This window comes from Batrachochytrium dendrobatidis (genome assembly GCF_000203795.2).
Source record: "Batrachochytrium dendrobatidis JAM81 unplaced genomic scaffold BATDEscaffold_11, whole genome shotgun sequence".
In the NCBI taxonomy this organism is placed as follows: Eukaryota; Fungi; Chytridiomycota; class Chytridiomycetes; order Rhizophydiales; genus Batrachochytrium; species Batrachochytrium dendrobatidis.
In genome coordinates this window covers 157,626-177,089 of record NW_006281109.1, presented here as the reverse complement: position 1 = coordinate 177,089, position 19,464 = coordinate 157,626, and the positions used below count along the sequence as shown (strand labels likewise).

General features: G+C 39.4%; 6 protein-coding genes across 6 annotated transcripts; 4 read left to right on the top strand and 2 right to left on the bottom strand.

The window, feature by feature from the left end:
* Nucleotides 1-1,002: 1,002 nt before the first annotated feature.
* Nucleotides 1,003-3,607, top strand: BATDEDRAFT_26795 (uncharacterized protein; the record flags this gene model as incomplete). Its single annotated transcript, XM_006680990.1, has 3 exons — nt 1,003-1,208; nt 1,703-2,181; nt 2,298-3,607. 3 exons carry the CDS (start codon nt 1,003-1,005, stop codon nt 3,605-3,607), a joined length of 1,995 nt encoding a protein of 664 aa, XP_006681053.1.
* A 332-nt stretch (nt 3,608-3,939) lies between these two features.
* BATDEDRAFT_35736 (uncharacterized protein) lies at nt 3,940-6,897 on the bottom strand. Its single transcript, XM_006681076.1, has 2 exons — nt 6,648-6,897; nt 3,940-6,546 (listed from the first exon to the last, which is right to left on the bottom strand). Exon 2 carries the CDS (start codon nt 6,506-6,508, stop codon nt 4,094-4,096), a length of 2,415 nt encoding a protein of 804 aa, XP_006681139.1. The 5' UTR covers nt 6,509-6,546; nt 6,648-6,897; the 3' UTR covers nt 3,940-4,093.
* Nucleotides 6,898-9,207: 2,310 nt separating this feature from the next.
* Nucleotides 9,208-10,475, top strand: BATDEDRAFT_17445 (hydroxymethylbilane synthase). The gene is made up of 3 exons (XM_006680952.1): nt 9,208-9,710; nt 9,806-9,825; nt 9,903-10,475. Exons 1-3 carry the CDS (start codon nt 9,216-9,218, stop codon nt 10,414-10,416), a joined length of 1,029 nt encoding a protein of 342 aa, XP_006681015.1. The 5' UTR covers nt 9,208-9,215; the 3' UTR covers nt 10,417-10,475.
* Nucleotides 10,476-10,701: 226 nt separating this feature from the next.
* Nucleotides 10,702-12,597, top strand: BATDEDRAFT_35734 (uncharacterized protein; the record flags this gene model as incomplete). The annotated part of the gene is made up of 6 exons (XM_006681075.1): nt 10,702-11,005; nt 11,098-11,482; nt 11,547-11,643; nt 11,717-11,845; nt 11,919-12,144; nt 12,231-12,597. 6 exons carry the CDS (start codon nt 10,702-10,704, stop codon nt 12,476-12,478), a joined length of 1,389 nt encoding a protein of 462 aa, XP_006681138.1. The 3' UTR covers nt 12,479-12,597.
* Nucleotides 12,598-12,716: 119 nt separating this feature from the next.
* BATDEDRAFT_30493 (S-formylglutathione hydrolase) lies at nt 12,717-14,069 on the top strand (the record flags this gene model as incomplete). The annotated part of the gene is made up of 6 exons (XM_006681062.1): nt 12,717-12,893; nt 12,956-13,102; nt 13,314-13,439; nt 13,509-13,584; nt 13,666-13,953; nt 14,026-14,069. The coding sequence occupies 6 exons, from the start codon at nt 12,717-12,719 to the stop codon at nt 14,067-14,069; spliced, it is 858 nt and encodes a 285-aa protein (XP_006681125.1).
* A 4,244-nt stretch (nt 14,070-18,313) lies between these two features.
* Nucleotides 18,314-19,349, bottom strand: BATDEDRAFT_90991 (uncharacterized protein; the record flags this gene model as incomplete). The annotated part of the gene is made up of 4 exons (XM_006681130.1): nt 18,314-18,742; nt 18,803-18,898; nt 19,006-19,158; nt 19,302-19,349. 4 exons carry the CDS (start codon nt 19,347-19,349, stop codon nt 18,314-18,316), a joined length of 726 nt encoding a protein of 241 aa, XP_006681193.1.
* Between the last annotated feature and the right edge of the window lie 115 nt (nt 19,350-19,464).

Below are 19,464 nucleotides of genomic sequence, written 5' to 3'. Positions count from 1 at the left end.
TTCCATTATTCTAGTTATCTGACACTCCCTGATACATACCTTCAAATTTAATACCCCCTACCTTTGTATTTACATGTATTTGTACATACTGTGGTGCAACCCTTTTCTGTCTCGTTTTGATTTGCCGTTTATTCTTTTCATGACATATGTCTGGCACTCCTCGGTCTTTTTTGAAAAATAGAAAGCACGTTCAAATATCCACCATCTTGTTCTTTGAACCAAACATTCTTTTATGGCCGTATTCACGTAAAATGGAATACTTGTATTTTTCAGTCACTGCCTTTATTCTGCCCGAGAATAGACGGCGGTTAAATGCCTACTGTTCCTTCCTACTATAATTTGCAGCATCTTTAATAGACACAACGGCCATCATACAATGTTTATGAACTATGGTTTTGATTTACAACTGTCCTTTTTGGCATAGCCATGCATTGTGCAATCGCCAGACTCATCCGTTGTAATCCAGATATTGAACTTGACTGCTCTCAATCCAACTCCACCTTGTATTCTAAGCTCATACATTCGCGCTTTAGCTCAAAAACACAAAAGTTGCACATTTCAGAAATGCAACGGCTATTTTCATGCTGATCCTCAAGAGAACTTGGTGAGCTTTGTTAAAGTTCAAAAACACAATGCAGACCAGTAAATTTCATGAAAATTGGCTGTTTACTGCATGCTTTGGCTCCCTTGTTCAGTATTTCATTTTATGTGAATATGGCTGTGAACCGCCCTAATTTTTTGCTTGGCTATACAAATAGAGAGCAATCTTGCACCCTATTCTCAGTATTCTTTTTACATTATAAATTTGAGATTAACCAACTTACAATCTTCTCAAACTCGTTTTTGTCTAATACACGTATATAGACTCAGTTTCTTTAAACCCAGCCAAATTTGATCCGTTTTAGCTTGCCTTTAACCTTTCAAGTATTAAAGAGATCTCAGTCTGCCTTATTGGTCATACCAACTGCAAAAACTCGGTAATCTTTTATTTAAAATACGACAATGAAACGACTCACTAAATCTGAAGAGGTGGTTCTCTTGCATACTGCCAATTCCATCATGCCGTTCACAGCTGTACATGGCGAAAAGCATGCACGATGGCTTCAGGTTGCAAACGATGTATCCAAGTCTCTTGGTTGTGGTGCTGGGGTGATTTCTGAACGTCTTTGTCGTGATGTAGCTCACCGGCTTCTCAAATCTTTCCAAGAGTACGTATCTTGTATTTGATTATTTTAATTTGCAAATTTGTTCAAAACGGTATCCATATTTTCCACAACAAAAACGGTCAGGGTTAGCATTGCTACATGTTGGCAGAGCGATGTCTTGTCCAGCACTGTCAAATTGATAGACTCAAGGCACACCGTTCATCGTATAATGTATACAACCAAATCATAGTTTTGAATCTATTCTTTTGGTATAGCCATACATTGTACAGTCACCAAATTCATTCACTGTAATCCAGATATTGAATTTGATTGTCGCCAATTCTGTACAAAATCATTTGTATTCTAATCTCACAAACGTGTTCCAGTTTAAGAGAACAGAGATGTCAGTTTTGGGAACGCAGCAGTTGTTTCCATGCTGATCATCAAGAGAAGAATCAGTCAATTTTATTGAGTTTGTGACATAACGTTGTCCAGTAAAAATTCCAAATGTATAATTACTTACACTCTTTCAACTACTAAATTGGTTTGTCATATAGCAAAGTACGCGATTCTTCCATGGGCAAGCCTTTTGATCCAGAGCTTGGAGATGAGCCTGATCGCCTTTGCGCTGAAATTCAGAGCAAGATTGACTGCTTTCGAGGTCCATTTTTTCATTCTATACCTGCTAAAAATAATTCTGGTATGGAATCAAGCTTTCATAACGCGGCGGCCTTTTCTCCATCTACCAATCGTTTGGCAGAAGGTGCTTCGGGGTTGTCTTGTCAGCAAAACAGCAATTTCACTTCATCTGCTGTGCCATATGGCTCTTCATATCCCATCTACCCATACAACTCGCACACCAATACTAAAACCATGTGCAGTACAACTCATAGCTCACCGGCTCCGTATACTCATGTCGAGTATCACCAACATCGTGCACGACAGTATCAATCTTCCAGTGTCCCAGAGCATAACTCTTCCACCACTGCCTATTTTCCGACAATTCCTTACTCTGATCGTAATAGTCTAACCATTAGTAAGCGCTAAAATGATTTGACCTGTAAATCTTGGCAGTATTCATATTGCTCGTTTTTAAACAAGCTTTAATGTGCTAATATCTTTTTTTAATTCTACATGGCATATTGGCTATAGATTGCTCTGAAGGTTCAGATGTTCATCGCCCATCGCCATTCATTGGAAAGTTTGCTCAAACATCACATAGTCCATTAGGCGACTATCGCGTTCGAGTCAGATCCGAGGAAAACAGAACAAGTGATAGTTTTGATGAAGAACCTGCATTCAAGAAGCGCAAGTCATTTGATGAAACGCTTCACGTGGATATGCATCAGACTCGGCACAATCGCTGGACACCACCCGACTCGGTTTCTAAAGCAACTAATATCAACCACATTCCATCAAACGATGGTAATATTACGAGTCGGCCACAATACTATAATCAACACTATTCTCTACACTCGAACGCTCAAACTTTGGAAAACTATCAGTATGATCCATCGTTGTATCATCATCGAACAGCTACTTCTCAGTCACAGATACCCAATTTTACCGACAGATCTAGCAATTATACCTCTGTTCCACCTGTAGATTTTAGATTGGAGCGACAGTTTCCTCAATCCAATCTTCATGCACACAGCAGTACTACTTGTACCTCACATTCAGCATATGATACAAATTTGCCACCAATAGTAAATAATAGCAATTCTGCCATGCCGAATTGTAAATCAAACATTTCTTTATCCCCACCAAAAGGCTTTACTGATTCGCCTATTTCAACACCCTTTTATACTACCGCGACTTCATTGGGCGTAACTACAGAGTCAGTTCCTATCACCACAGCCTCAGCAGATGCGCTATCTGGTACAGAAGCAGCTGTAGTTTCTAAAGAAATCGAGTTTACAGCACATTCAAACTCATCCGATACGGTTTCAAACAAAAGTTTTATCAACAGTACAGACATTTCTCTTACAGCTTCTTCAACCAATGGAATTGGACCCTCTACGGCTTTAGCTATTTCATCAGCAACCAACACAATGCTGCAACTGACTACGGCAGATTCTCCTGTATCATCCAAAACTACACCTGATTTACCCTTTTCTTGTGGCGATTTTTCTGACGAGAGCGTGTCGTCCGATGCCGCTTTGGCCAACTTGATTAGACTCATGACCACAGTGATCAATCGCCAAAACGAGCAGATTCTGTCCATGCAAAAAACGCTCAATCACAAGTTTTCGAATCGTGATGAAGTGGCTTCTATCATATTCAAGGGGTTTGAACAGCATCCCGAGATTCGCAGCAACTTAAAACTAGATGCATTGAAAAAAGATCATTCAATCATACCTGCTATCAAGCAGATGATTGCTGAATATAACCATCTTCCGAAACTTCCCGATCTGAACGACATGCATCTGCCTCCACATCAACGAGCTGGAACTTATCCATAAACGCCAGTCATTTGAACCGAGCGTATGCATTCAAACTCGTTGATACCGATTTGAATGCAAACTATTTTTGTCTATCCTGTTTATTTTTCAGATAGTCCTGAACCATCCTCTACCTTTTTTTTCATTTATTTTATGGAACTTGACATTTGATTTATAATCATTGGTTTGCGATGCCTGGTGTTGATGTTGATGTATTGAATCTACTGTTTCCATGATGTTTGTTTTTGCTCTGATGATACCATTAAAAACCCATTGATTTGAACCGTTAAAGAAATCAACGTTTACAATACGAGACATTTGAATACGTGTATGGAGGTGTACAAGACACAATAGAGTTTAAATGATAATTTTTATTTAAATAAAATCCGTTCATGGTACATGGGCTTTCCCGTAGTCATGAACCAGGTCAATAATTTGATAAGCCCAAGGATTTAATTTGAGATGTACATCCATCAACGGGATGGTGTTGATTGGAAACCAAGTTGTTTAGGCCATTCTACCCTCTTGTTCGGATAGTGTCGTGGAGAGTGTGGTGCTTGACGTGTTGGGTTGAGTTGTGTTGATAGGGAGGGGGTTCCAAGAATATTGAGTAGGATCGAGGGAGGTATTCTGACTAGATGGAGTGTTGGAATTGACTGTAGGCTGCAAGTAAATAAATGACGAGGCTGCGAGATTGGAGTTGTACGATTCGGTAGATGTGTTGGGAAAAGTGATGTATGTCGGACAGGACGAGGATAAAAGTGCAATATTCATTGCTGGTAGCTGTGGTGGAATGAACTTGGGTGCGGTTGTAAAAGTCCTACCAACAGAGTGTGCAAAATTCGCTGTGACGGAGGACAGAGGATGTGGTTGGGTATAGTACGCATGGTCTGCAGAAGCAGTGGTCTGTAGTGGTCGCGGAGCAAACGATGCAAGCTGGGTCAAAACATAGGAGGCTTCAGCTACAGCCGCGGGTGTAGGAATATCCGAGACGCACCGAGGCAATGGAGGATGAGATTCAAACGGTGAGCACATGCCAACATTCGATCCATTAACGGTAGTATCTCTGGCATCTGATGTCTGGCTAGTATTTTCACTACTTTCATAACTGCTCGTCATAGACAACGGAAGCATGCTTGAAGTGGTCAAATGTAAAGATGCCATGGCATCACCCAGTCCAGTAGAACCGTGTAAATGTCTTGACATGGACATGACAGACTGACATCCATCTAGCCCATCATTCAAAGGCGCTTTTGGTACCTGCAAATCTACAGTTTGTTGATATCTGAGAGTTTCGAGCCAGACTTTGGCTCTTAGACTTGCAAATGTAAACTTTTTGCATGCAAACTTTCGATAGATTTGCTTTGGTGGATCCTCCATAAATGCCATGAGCTGATCCATGGTTCTCCTAAGGTATTGGTCTTGATAATACCAATGCAGATTACCCAGAATCTCGTCAGAAAGGAAAATACTCGCACGCGCTAAAACACTTGGCCTCACGCCAGCAAACTGCTGGTCAACAATTGTGAGTTCAAGAATGTATCGAGCCAATGCTCGTGTTTCAGGCGACACCTGTCCTTTCATGTACAATGCACAGTGTGCCTTGAGAAAAAACTCGTGTGTGGGGATACCAAACTCGAAACCCATTTTCTGAAGAATAAACTTTTCCATTTGAATAAACTCCTTTTCTCTGTATGAGCTGCAGCAGATATGATAAAGGTTCTTGAGGAGTGGAACTTTGCCGTGATTCTCTTCGTACTTGGCAGCAATCCATAAAGCTGTGATGCCCAGCAATTGGTATTGAGAACGTCCAATAAGAGCAAGCGCACAGATACGATCAATGATATTTACTGTAAGATACAGGGTTTCTTGACGAAGATCGTATTCAATAATCACTTCGACTAACCAAAGCACCAATGTTCGTCGCATTTTCCAAGTAATCTCCTTTTGATTGTCCATGAGTGTTGGTGGTGGAAGTGTCTTGTCTTCCATCTCCCTCATATACGTGTAAATTTCAAATCCGTATTCGTCTGGATCACTCGAGCTCACCAGGTCTTCAAAAGCAAATAAAGCATCGTATCGATTGGGATCTTTTTCTGGATCGTAGATGGACTCGGGGGTTGGAAGCGAGTTTTTTTCAGCGAGATTTTGCATAGGATCTGGAAACGACTGCTGCATCTGAGATGAATAAGGAAAAGCGTGTTGCTGGGGATGTGTATGAACTTGCTGTTGCAACGATTTTTGTGGAGGCTGTTGTGCAGACGATGTGGGCAGATTCACCTTGATTTTTGGCAAGTGAGCAGCAACACGTTTTGCAAAAGAATTCAAGGTCAATCCAGCATTGGCCACCAATGAATCGGTGCTTGGTATATTATGTGAAGCCGGCATGGAATAAAGACTTTCATAGAGTGATTTTTGCTGGTGTCTTTGTGTACGACTTTGATTATGGGGTTGATGCTGCTGCACTGCATTAGAATGGTGATTGGCAATTTGCATAGAATGTACAGTAGGAAGATATTGGCCACGATAAGGATTCAATGTCTGGGTATATTGCTGTTGATTTTGAATGTCTTGTGACTGATCCATAGACTGGGTTATGGGCCGTTGCTGATGTAGCGAATGTTGCATCTGATGCGAATAATGGTTTAAATCAGAAGTGTCAAAACCATTACGCGGAATCGATGGCGCGCGCAATGACTGTTGCTGATATTGACGGCTATCGTATAACGAGTTATGAAGTGCGGAAGTATCGGATGAATTATTATTGTTGACGGAAGAAACGTAATTATGCGAGGCTAAAGAAGAGTGAGATTTGGAATGGGTTAGACCAGGCAGGATGGATGAAGCGGCATCCTGAAAATACTGTTGTCGGTGTCGCTGAGTTTGGCGGTGTTGCTGGTATGGATCAACTGAAGATAGCATTGGTGGATATAATTAAGATATAGAGCACTTGGATGTACCTATCAACAGAATTTGTCGAACCAAAATAGGTGTAGATTGGATTAGTCGATAAAAATATACGCAAGTCTAATAGTAGATGATATTTGGAACAGAGGCGGACCTGGCAGTCAGATATATAAAAGCAAATCAAGGCAGAATCAAGTCAATGTTGAGTAGCAAGGCCCGACTGGTGAATATCAAAGTTGAATTAACGTAAATAAAAATAAAAGGGACTTGTTTGGACTCGATAGCAACTAGTATTTAATAAATTATTACTGGAAGCCAACAAGTATTGTAGCTCAAGTCAGATATACATAAATATCTGTAGATAAAGTGCGGCGGAGCTTTGGTGTTGATTCAACAAATTTCAGCTCTGATCAAACTGGTAAAAGGCGGAAGTTTTGTAGGAGTTGAAGAGGATTGAAGCAACCCACACGTTGCTCAATAGCAACACTTGAACTTATTTCCTACCTTTTTGAATTCACGCGAAGCAAATGGCCAGTACGTTTGTAGTGGAGTAGGAGCGGAGTGTAAATAAGAGCGGAAAGTAAGCAATGCCACTACCTCTTGAGGTCAGAAATACTTTGATTCCAACGAGTTTATGCGGTGAAGGCTAGGACTGAACAAATATACAATATTGGAGCGGAATTCTAAATTGACATTCATGAGTTTTAATCAGTAATCCAGTCGGAGTAATTTATCGTTCAACATGAAAAGACTAGTTAGATTTCTGGTTATATTTTCTATCTACAACATGACATGAGTTGATGCAGATTAATAGGATGCGGTGACAGAGTTGTTTCAACACCTTTAATTCATCAACTGTCAATTTAAAACTTTGAAATGTCTGCACTCTGAACGTCGCTGCAAACTAAGCAACTTTTTGACAAGACAGTTGATTTGGTGTGGGAATGAAAAGCCAGTTAAAATGTGCTCACCAGGCTAATTGACTCGCAAGATTTAGGTGATTGGTAACTGGGGTCAGTTGGGAAACTGAAAAATCCTTTGAAATGCCAGCAAGTAGCTATGCTGGATGACGCTGCAGATTAAAATAGGGCTAATAGTCACTTGTAACCAACTTGGATGTTTTGAAAGGATTCACGAGACTGACCGAGTTTGAATACGATTGGTGACTGGAGTACTTGCCAAGCAAAAATATATACGAAGGGCTGAGCGAGTATTTGTATAGATCGAAGGCTGTGTTCACACTGCGTATTTCCTGCTGGTGCTATGTGTGTTGATCCAAATAGTGTTTGAAACTCGAGCAATCTGAACACTCGAGTATGATGTTTATTACCCCAAAGTGGAGTGTCACCAGGTAAACGGGCTTATCATGGCGGAGGTTGTTTAATGTCATTTTGGTCATATTATGTTTACTGTATATCTAATTTAAAATATGAGATTTATGCTACATGCTTGCTACACCTTGTATAGCAGCCAGCAAAGGCAAGCGGAGAAAAGGCTGTGATATCAGGGTTGGTATGAAGGGCAAAACAGCGGAGTTTAGACATGCAATCAAGCTTGAATCTACTTGATTTCTAGTGCATGGATTTACAGCTGTATTCATGTAAAATTAAGCACTTTTGTATCTTGCAGTGATTGCTTTTTGCTTTGGGATAGAGTCATTCGCTATGCTTTCCTAGTACAGATTGACTCACTGCTTTCTGGATAGATATTTCCAATTCTTCCAGATACGTCTATCATGTGATACTCGACCAAATTATAGCTTGAGATGATCCTTGTTTGGCATAATCATGCATTGTACGATCGTCAGTTTTGGAGTCGATTTTATCCACTTGACCCTGATACTGAATTCGGCTGTAAATTTCCATTTAGTTTAATATGAGTCGCTGAAAAAGGTATTTACTTTTGAGCACGACTACTGTATGGATATCGAGTACATGCATTCTGGACACTTTACTCGGGTTAGCGATCTGTTGCCATCATTGGCCAATATGGTGATTTACAAGCTCAAAACACACGTGACATAACTTTGCAGTCCTCAGGTAATTTATATATTCGATTGAATTTTCTTTTTTCTTGCTAGTTGTGCTTGCTGGCAAAAGTGCTGGCAACTGATCGACAGCAAGGTTAGTATTTGTCGTAGATATACTCTTTAGATTAAATATATATATGAATTCTCTCTGATTACAAAAAATGACCACAGAGTCTGAACACTTTATTGTCATGTAGACTTATCATTACGAATAATATTCAGCCTTGTCTGATGAGAATCATTTATATATTACTGATCATGATTCATAGTATATTATTTATTGTTGACTAATTTGTAAAGTATTATTTTTGATTGTATTTTAAATTGCTGTTTTTACACTGATGCATGTCACAAGTAAGTTTACATTTGATTTCTTTGCTACGTAGCGTTTAATGATGATAATATATTGACGGGCGGACAGAACCGTGCCATGTACAAGGCACACTTTATTGTGTTGAATGTCAATTAGATATCTGAAAACATGATTTGATTTAGATGAAATTTTATATTATTTACTGACTGTTGCTTTAAATAGATTTCATTTTACAGTCTGTTGAACTGAACATATTTGTAATAAAAATCAATTATTTTATATTTAAAAATGATTGCAATTTTTTGAATCCAATTTGGTTGTTATTCAGACGAACAGGAAATCTGTGATTTCCACAACAATTGGCAAACAGCTTTGAATTCATGTCAGTCATGTCCACTCACAACAAAGTAATCGTCACTGACTTTTCAAAGACCAATTTCACTATTGGAACTAGAGAATCTCAGCTGGCAATGATCCAGACTACTCATGTTCAGGCCTTGTTGAAACAGCAATATCCGCAGCTTACCTTTGATATTAATGGCATGACAACTACTGGCGATCAAGTTCAGGACGTCGCTCTCTCGAAAATCGGAACAAAGTCTCTCTTTACCAAAGAACTGGAGATGGCTCTGGATGACCACTCGGTAGACTTTGTCGTTCATTCTCTCAAGGATTTGCCCACCCAACTTCCGTCTGGAATGATGGTGGGTGCTATCCTTGAGCGTGAGCAACCCAATGATGTTGTCATCATGAGTCTCAAGCATTCTTTTACAGGACTGGCTCAGTTACCTGCTGGAAGTATTATTGGCACAAGTTCTGTGCGTCGATCTGCTCAACTCAAACGTCGTTTTCCAAATTTGGTCTTTCAAGATATCGTAAGTTGCAAATCCGTGTATTGTAGTAAACCAAAACATCATTTAATTAAACCTTGTCATTCTGTCGGATGATTGTGTTTACATGTGTTGGATAGAGAGGCAATCTGAACACCAGGTGAGAAATCCAAGCCAACCTTGATTCAATCTATTCTTTACTGACATTTTATTTTTAAATACAATATGACATTGCAGATTAAAGAAACTTGACGATCCAGCATCGCCCTTTGCTGCCATTCTTCTTGCATATGCTGGAATTCATCGTATGGGATGGACTGATAGAATCACCGAAATCTTGCCCACAGTCACTATTCTTCATGCAGTCGGTCAAGGCGCAATCGGAATTGAATGTCGAGAAAACGACACTTGTGTACGATCACTCCTTGCTCCTCTCAATCATACACCAACCCGTATCCGATGCACTGCAGAACGATCTTTTATGCGTTCTCTTGAAGGTGGATGCAGTGTTCCACTTGGTGTATCTACCAGCATCGAACCCAACGATACTGGCATAGATGTACTATGTCTTACTGGATCAGTTACTTCTTTGGATGGAAGCATTGAACTCCGACATGCCATGTCAATGGATCTAGACTCGGAGGACATTGAAGAAAAAGTAACGATGGCTCATAAACTTGGAACTGCGCTTGCAAATGTATTGATTGAGCGTGGTGCTAAAGACGTTTTAGATGCCATTCGTCATGCATAGATTGATTTGACCGAATCTGCAACAAAGTCGAAATACATTAATAAACAGTCAGTTTCACGAACATTGTTAGACTTTAAACCAGTTTATAATAGAAAGACTGAATAATTGACGATTATTGATTCCAAAGTAAACTGGTTTGAATTCATTTTAATATGACTGCAATTAAAATGAATTGATATGATCGATTCTTTAAACCAAACAGGATCAAACTTGCTATTTTCAAGTCTTGTAACAGCAATCAACTCTTTCAGTGACATTCATAGATTTTACTATCTGCAACTGATCATGTCTAATCTTAAACGTAAAGAGTCTCAGACTATTGATTCTAGACCATCTATTCTATCCTCTGCTACTCAGTTGTCCAAGTCTCGTAAAAAGGTGCGGATTGGTGGGTCTACTGTCTTGGGTGGGCTAGATGATGAATCTTCAACTACACACCTCCATACTATGAATCCCATCAGACCTGGCATCAAGGGTGTATCGGATACCATTCTACGAAAGTCTCAACACAACATCACTCGTTCTGGTTGGGCAGCTACTTCTGGTTGCGACATGGATGACGACGATATGGACGAAGAACTTGAATCATGTAGGATTGTTATTCTAGATTTGGGTTACTACCCTGGGTTGTGTATATCGTAACATCATCCACTCTTGAATACTCATGTGTGTTGTTGGTAGTTAAACATCGTCGTGGTGCTGTCCGATCTGATGCATATGAAAGTGATGAGGATGTCGTGGATTCAGACGATAATACAGATGATGACGGAGATGGAACTAAAGCAGCTCCAGGATTTTCCAAATTCGGTAAACCGAAACATTGGCACAATGCAGATGACGAAGAAGGCGATGACAAGAACGATCAAAAGCCAGAGGCTGATCATGAAGACGATGATATGTTTGGTGAGGGATTTGATAAAAAGAATCCAACTAGTATTCCAAAAAAGCATTTGGAAAGCAATGAGATTAACGGACAGGAATGGCGTGAGGATTTTGACGATATCATTGATGATAATGGGACAGTTAAAATCGAGCCATTCAATATGGATCGCGAGCTGGATGAAGGGTAATTATATTGTGCGTGTGTTGATACTGTATCATACTAACGATATACAACGGATCTGTTTTAGCGAGTTTGATGAAAGCGGACATTATGTAGTCAAGAAGGATGAGCATGCAATTCATGATTCGTGGCTTCAAAATCTCTCCAAAATGGACATTGAAAAGGTAACTATAGATTTTGCCTTGCACATTAAGATGAGCCAAACTATTTGACCAACTTTATCCAATCTAATTTAAGGCGCGACGAGCCAAAGAAGCACAGATGGACAAGAACAAGGAAGTCGAGGATGTTGTATTTGATTCGGATATCAACATGTTATGGCGTGAAGTGCTTGGATATATGCAGCCCCGTGAGACTCTCATCAAGGTGCGGTGGTTGGATCATGGAGATCACTGTACTACTGAATTATGGCAACTTGGCTAATGTAAAGTTTATCTAGACTATTCAACGAATTGGATTTTTATCAAAGAAAAAAAAAGCAAAGGATGTAAAGAAAAGCGACGCTGATATAGAAAGTAGATTGACTCCAGACATGATCAAGCAACGCAAAGTAGCACTTGAGCGTATTACTGCGTTGGGGAGCCATTTGTTTGATAGCGATCAATCAGCGTACGAGAAATCGTATGAGCAAATTGTTCGTCTACTTCGTAGCAAAGATTTAATTGGTATTGAAGTCATGGATAGGATGAATCGCGCTGAGTGTTGCTTTTGATGGTTTATACAGTATTAATATATTACAACTTTGGCGTAGATGACGACTGGGTTCATGGAACTCCTTTGCCACCACTTTCTGAAAAAGCACAATCAGAAGCATTCGAGTACAAATGGGGTGAAACGGGAACTGACTTGTATGGTCCATTCACACATAACCAGATGAACGTGTGGGCACAATGCGGGTTACTTGCACAAGGAGATGCACAAGTTCGGATTGTTGGAAGCGACTCGATCTTTAAACCTGTTTCTGAATTCACATTTCAGTCTACTACAGAAGAAACCTGACGGATTGCGGATTAAATGGGTTAATTATTCACGTTGCGATTGGTGTTTGAATCTCATGCAATCCATTGTTTCTAATACACGAATTAACAAGCAATAAAATATGGATTGTTTTTTTGATGATTCTTGTAATAGTTATTTGCAGTTTTATTGAATAACAATTTATAAACTCGAATTGACTGTTTTTACCAGATTGTGAAATCGCATTGAAATCGCATTGAAATTGATTTATCTTCAAGCCATGACTAGTCCGTTGGTATTACTCTCTCAGTCCAAGACATTCGATGGAATTGTATTCAAATACTCTCATGATTCTACTCTTCTGGCATGCAAAATGAAGTTTTCTGTCTTTCTTCCTAAATCCGTTTCTAAAGCAATCCCTGCTCTCTATTTTCTATCTGGACTGACCTGCAATGAGGTACTTTGTCATTTATACAAGTCTTTAACCTCATTGTCTCATGAATTGTTTTATTCTTGTAGGACAACTTTATCACCAAAGCAGGAGCAATTAAAAAGGCTAGTCAACTGGGTCTTGCATTGATCTGTCCTGATACAAGTCCTAGAGGATTGGGCATCGATGGAGAAGACGATAGTTGGGATTTTGGATCTGGTGCTGGTTTCTATGTGGTAATGACTTTAATTCAAACTTGTAATATTGATGCCATGTTTACAGTAACTGTTGAAAGACTGAACTATTCGTTATGCTTTCCTACTGCAAATTGATTTTTTAAATCGACAATGTTCATTGTATAATACACACTGTGATTTTGAACTGAAACGGTCTTTATTTCACAAGATTGACATTTTTATTTAATATTCCATGTGAATACGACTGTAGAATGCTACAGAATCTAAATGGTCTCGATATCAAATGTATTCATACATCATGCACGAATTGCCTGAATTGGTGAATGCTCATTTGCCCATTGATCCGTCGCGAGTGTCAATCTTTGGTCACAGCATGGTAATTATGATTTATAATTATGATTTGAATGAATTCTGATCTAATTATTTACACTTGTTTTGTATTCAGGGTGGTCATGGTGCACTGGTTTGTGCACTTGGAAATCCAGGTCATTTCAAGTCGGTTTCTGCATTTGCTCCAATCTGTAAGTTTTGATTTATAATGGATTCAGTTTTATAAACTGAGTATCATCAACATGACTTAATCTGCTGGTATGATGGTTTAGCAAATCCGATCCACTGTAAATGGGGAGTCAAGGCGTTTGGAGGTTATTTGGGAACCGAGAACAAAGAATCATGGAAACAATATGACGCAACTGAACTGGCATCCAAATATACCGGACCCAAACTGGCAGTACTGATTGATCAAGGATCAGAGGATTCTTTTTTACAAGACGGACAGTTGCTTCCTGATCGATTTGTGGCTAGCGCAAATACAAACGAATCGCATCTGCTAGTAGAATATCGACTACAAGAAGGTTACGATCATAGTTACTGGTTTATATCCACATTTGGTAAGTTTTGTGATAAACTGTTATAAAAGTAGAATCATTTTAAACTGAATGCAACTCGATGAATCTGATTAGTGGATGATCATTTGGAGTTTCATTGGAAACATTTACAAGGATGAATAAACTCGAAATGTTTTTTGAAACCAATTATTTGTAGAGTTATTGGACAACTTGCGATACGAGATGTGTTCAACTAGATCGCGAACATGAAGATTAAAACGAGATGTTTTTGAAACTCAAATGTAATGATCGTTACAATATCAAGAATAATAAATATTGTCAAGACAACTTGCAATAAGTAAATGTTGGATTCTTGCTCACATAAAACTGTTTGTCTTGTGAGCAAGTTTCTTGACACCAAATATTTTGAATGAAAGAAACGGACATTCAGACAGGCGTTGCAGCCATGGGATCTGCTGCTGGATCCAACATGAACAACATGAACAACAAGCGACAATTATTAACAATGAAACAGAATTCTCTTCAGCAACCAACAGACATCGCACCCTTCCAGCACTACTCGCTTCCAGGAGTTTTGCACTATTTACAGTCTGAATGGAGAGTCATTGAAAGAGAACGCAACTTGTGGGAGATTGAACAAGCTGACTTGAAAGTATGTGATGAGTGCTATAAGCACTGAATGAGATGTGTTCAAGTCATCTTTTGAATACCATTTCTGGTGTATTTTGTATGGCATGACTGCAGTCAAGGTTTCATGTGTTCAGACTGCTTCGTCTAACTCTTGTTGTCATATTGAATTAGGCTCGAGTTGCATTTCTAGAAGGAGAAAGACAAGCATTGGAACATCTCAAATCAGATCTTCTTAGAAGAGTCAAGATGTTGGAATACTCGTTGCGTCAGGAGAGGTATTGATGAATGTTATTCAGACGTTGTTTTTCGAGCTTGCTGTTACGTCTAAATCATGCCATGGAATGATTTCACTCTCAGTTCATGACAGTCATGAATATTCGATTCAAATCTCTCACTTTGTATATATCTTGTTTGATTTCATTTGTCTAGATCCAAATACATGGCATTGGCCCAGAAACAGCAGGTTGCTACCGCATCCGTCGTCACGCTGTCTGCTGGATCGGATCTACAGTCGAGTCCTACTGAAATCCCTACAGAATCTAGCCAGATTGTTCCAACCAATTACAGCTTTTCTTCTGTCAATCTTCAAGAAATATCTACTGCTATGCAAAATCCATATATTCCATCATCGAATGAAGAAAATCAAGATCATTCTGCACCATCCCGAATCAACAGTGACGAAAGTAAAAGTATTACTGTCGGCGGTAATGGTTTAATGCTTCCGGTGAATATCATTGATTCCATGAACTCACTGCCACAATCCAATGGTGCCTTGTTGAGTTTTTCAAAAGGTTATGGAAACTTGCGCAGTCGTGAATTATTGAAAAGGTACGCTTGATCTGACTGGATTTCTATTGCCCAGAGCAAACTACTCGGTTGTATCCAAAGTACTAACTCAATTTGCACGTCTCTAGTTATCTTAAAGAAGCAGATTCTCTTTTGGCCACTACTACATGGGCTTCTTCTGCTAGTCGAAAGCGTGCCAGCTGTGTTTCTGCACAAAACGACAACACATCCCCACCAGTATCTCAAAACACAGTTGAATATTTATCAAACACAAACTCCGCTTCAAGTGGGGTAGACGCATCATCCAACCCACACTATCCAACTGAAGCACGCCAACAATCTGCTCCCACTAATTTTATATCTGCTTTTGAGGTCAATAGGCGATCTTCAATAGAACGTATAGATGTTTCTAATACAAAACCATTTCAAAATGTGAGTTTTGAATCTATGCCAAGGCTTACATGGAATGGATCGGTTTTGTACTCAATGTTTTCTACATGTATTTGATAGGTGGAGTCTATGGAAACTGATCATTCAATCGTTTCTCAGCTAAACAAGACTAAATTGGACACTTCAGATACTGAACTGGCAACTTTAGATGACCAAGTAATTTTTTAACTCTGCAAACTTTATTGAAACACGAATCTGATATAGTATGCATGCTGATCAACACTGGTTTTAGGATGTCATACTGGATCATAATCGAACTATTCGAAAAGGTGCAACCAACAAAGTTGCAGTTCATTTTGGTAAGCAATCCATTAGAGTTGTTTTGTTGATTCTTCTTTTTAGTTTTAAATGCGCTTGTATTGATGTCGTTTCTAAACATTGTTGATAGCTGTAGCTGATGATCAAAATACCATGCCTGATAATGAGACTTCAGATATTGTCAATGTTACTGATTTACAAAAAAGAGTGGGTAGTTTTATATTTATATTCTATGCCGAGTTTGATACGTTTAAAACTAACCTATTTAATTTTGTATTAGGTCGTGCTTACATCTAAAGGCGAATTTGCATGGCAGCTTCGAGATACACTAAAAAGGTTTGATTTGCTGTTTTGACTGCCGAGTTTTTTTGAGTCAAGATGATTTACAATCAGTTTCAACTCTCCTAGCCATTTTGATTCGGTGAGGGATGTTGCTTTCCATCCTAAAAAAATGGTCTTGTTTTCCGCATCCGAGGATCATACAGTCAAAATGTGGTCTGTTCGAAATAACGATTAGTGAGTTTTAGATATACTTGCTATACATCTGTTTGTTTGGTTCAAGTTGCTAATAGTTAAACTTTACATAGTCCGGATATTGAGCCCATGCATACATTTAGAGGACACAAGGACGTTGTTACTACATTAGCGGTTTCAGAAGAAGGTGATCGAGTGTATTCTGCAGGTGGTGATGCAACCATTTGTATGTGGCAGATTCCACAGCTAGATATGCCATTGTATCCAGCGTACAGTAAGTGTTTAGTCTATTATTCGATATTGTCGAGTCAGTGTTGTGCTTTTAACGGTTTTTATTAGATTCGAAATTAAAACAGCACATCTATGTGGGTCATTCGGATATGATCTGGGATTTGCGTCTTCATCCAATGCAATCACAAACATCACTTCTTGCGTCTGCTTCTGCTGATGGTACAGTCAAGCTATGGGACACAACCCTTGCCAATCCATCATTAAAAACCACACTATGGTATCATGGTACAGCCAATCGTTCAGTAAAAAGTGGTTTGACTGGTCAAAGTGCACCCATATCTAACAAAGAATACGAGACTCCCACTATTACGAGTTGGACCCATACCGATTTGACCAAATTGATTGTTGGATATCGAAATGGTGTTGTCAAGCTTTTCGACATTGAAACTGGAACAGAAGTTTTGCAATTTGAAGCTAGTTTGGATTCTACAGGTCAGTGAATTGAACCATTTTTTGTAGTTTTAAACGATACCAACCCATATTTTATTGGATCATATAGCTGGTTCTCAGGTTAATGCACTTGCATGTCATCCATTCCAATCCCTTGCCATCACTGGACACGAAGACAACACGATTAGATTGTTTGATATTCAGTCAGGTATGTTGAATGACTATAATGTCAAAACACGATTCAATCCGTTGTGCAATTTTGATGTATGTTTAGACTCGTATATTTACATTATATCGTGTAGGAAAATGTGTGCATTCTATGGCAGCACATTCTGATGCTGTAACATGTTTGGATATTTCACCTGGAGGACTTGCATTTGTATCTGGGGGTAAGTTTGAACCTTTAAGTTGTCATGTATATTATCCAACTCACGCACTGAATGAATAGGTCACGATTGCTCGCTGAGATGGTGGGATTTGGGTACAAGAAGATGCATTCAGGAACAATCTTCACATCGTAGAAAGTACGACGAGGGAGTTTGGTCGGTTGCATATCATCCTTACTTTGGAGATGTGATGGCATCTGGTGGATCGGACGGTACATGCCGAGTCTATTTAAACCAAAACACTGTTCCCGACCGAATCTCGGTCTAATATCTTTTTGGCATCACTATACCAAAAAGGGTTAGACGTCTGTATATCTACTTGCGTCCTAGACTCCTATTAGACCGTATATATCCTGTTTTAAACTGATGATGACTTGATCATCCAACGTTGTTCCCATCACGAAATCACCAACAAAAAAAAACAAAAGTATTTAAAAATAGAAACGATTTTTTGTATGGAAACTAGATAGCGGAGTAAAAGGAAAAGGATGAAAGCTAAAAGCTATTGAATCGAAATGGTTTGCAAAGGCCAACTCTTGACACAAAAAAATCAAAACCGAATGTGAAATAAAGCAAGCAAAACAACTCTTGATGCTACAAAAACCAAGAATGACAAGTCAAGAACAAGTCAAGAACAAGTCAAAAACAAGACAGTATAAAGTCATCTTAAGCTTTCGAATAAGATCTTATTTTCAAAGTTTTTATAGTTGCATATACGCAACACTGTTTTTTGATAATCAACAGCATCCACTGCTCTGCTGAGGTGCAACAGCTTGTCCAACCTTGATGTTAGCCTTGGCTTGGTTAGACTGGGCAGACGAAGCAGCACCCATCTTGTCCTTGATCTGCTTTGCCATGGTAAGGAAAGCTTGCTCGACATTGGTAGCATTCTTGGCCGATGTCTCAAGGAATGGAATGCCAAGCTGGGTAGCAAACTCACCAGCAGTTTTGGCATCGACCACTTTTTTTGTTTCCAGATCGCTCTTGTTGCCAACAAGAAGTTTATGAACACCTTCAGACGCAAACCGGTCAATCTCTTGCAGCCACTGTTTGACATTGTTGAATGTCTCTTGATCAGTAACATCGTACACGACAATAATGCCATGTGCTCCACGATAGTATGATGATGTGATGGTGCGAAAGCGCTCTTGGCCTGCAGTGTCCCACTGTAATAGTGTTAATCATTTGCACAACAGACAGCACCACGTCAACGGTTCGCAACTTACAATCTGAAGCTTGACGGTTTTTCCCTCCAGCTCAATAGTACGAATTTTAAAGTCTACTCCGATGGTGCTGATGTAGCTCTCGGTATACGTATCATCCTGTTGGAGACATGTGTTAGACATCCATTGCATCAAGACAGCATTGCATTTGGACAAATTCATAATGAATTCGCTCGAATGCAATAAGCAAACGGTCCAGAACTTACAGCAAAACGAAGCAAAAGACAAGACTTTCCGACACCCGAGTCGCCGATAAGCAGTAGCTTGAAGAGATAGTCGCTAATACAAGGAAAGTGAGATGAGTGACATGGTCTTGACAAGTGAGAGTCATTGGACGGTTGATATGAACACAGAGGTGACTGGGATCAAGGAAGGGTTGATGTGGTGATTAGAATGGATCTGATGATGACACAAGGACAGCATCACACTTGATAGTGATAACACTACTGAATGGTGTGCTGACACCATTGTCAACCATCGCAGACCCATCAGTATAGTTTACCCTTGCAGTAGTGAAAACAATAAGCGGAATGGGCAATAGTGGCTGCATTCGTATAGGAATTTACATCCCTTGTTCTATTCAACCATCTTACACAACACATGAACAGGAAAGAGTCCTGATTGGGTTGTACAGGAACTAGCAAGGCTTTCCCAGTAGTCAATAG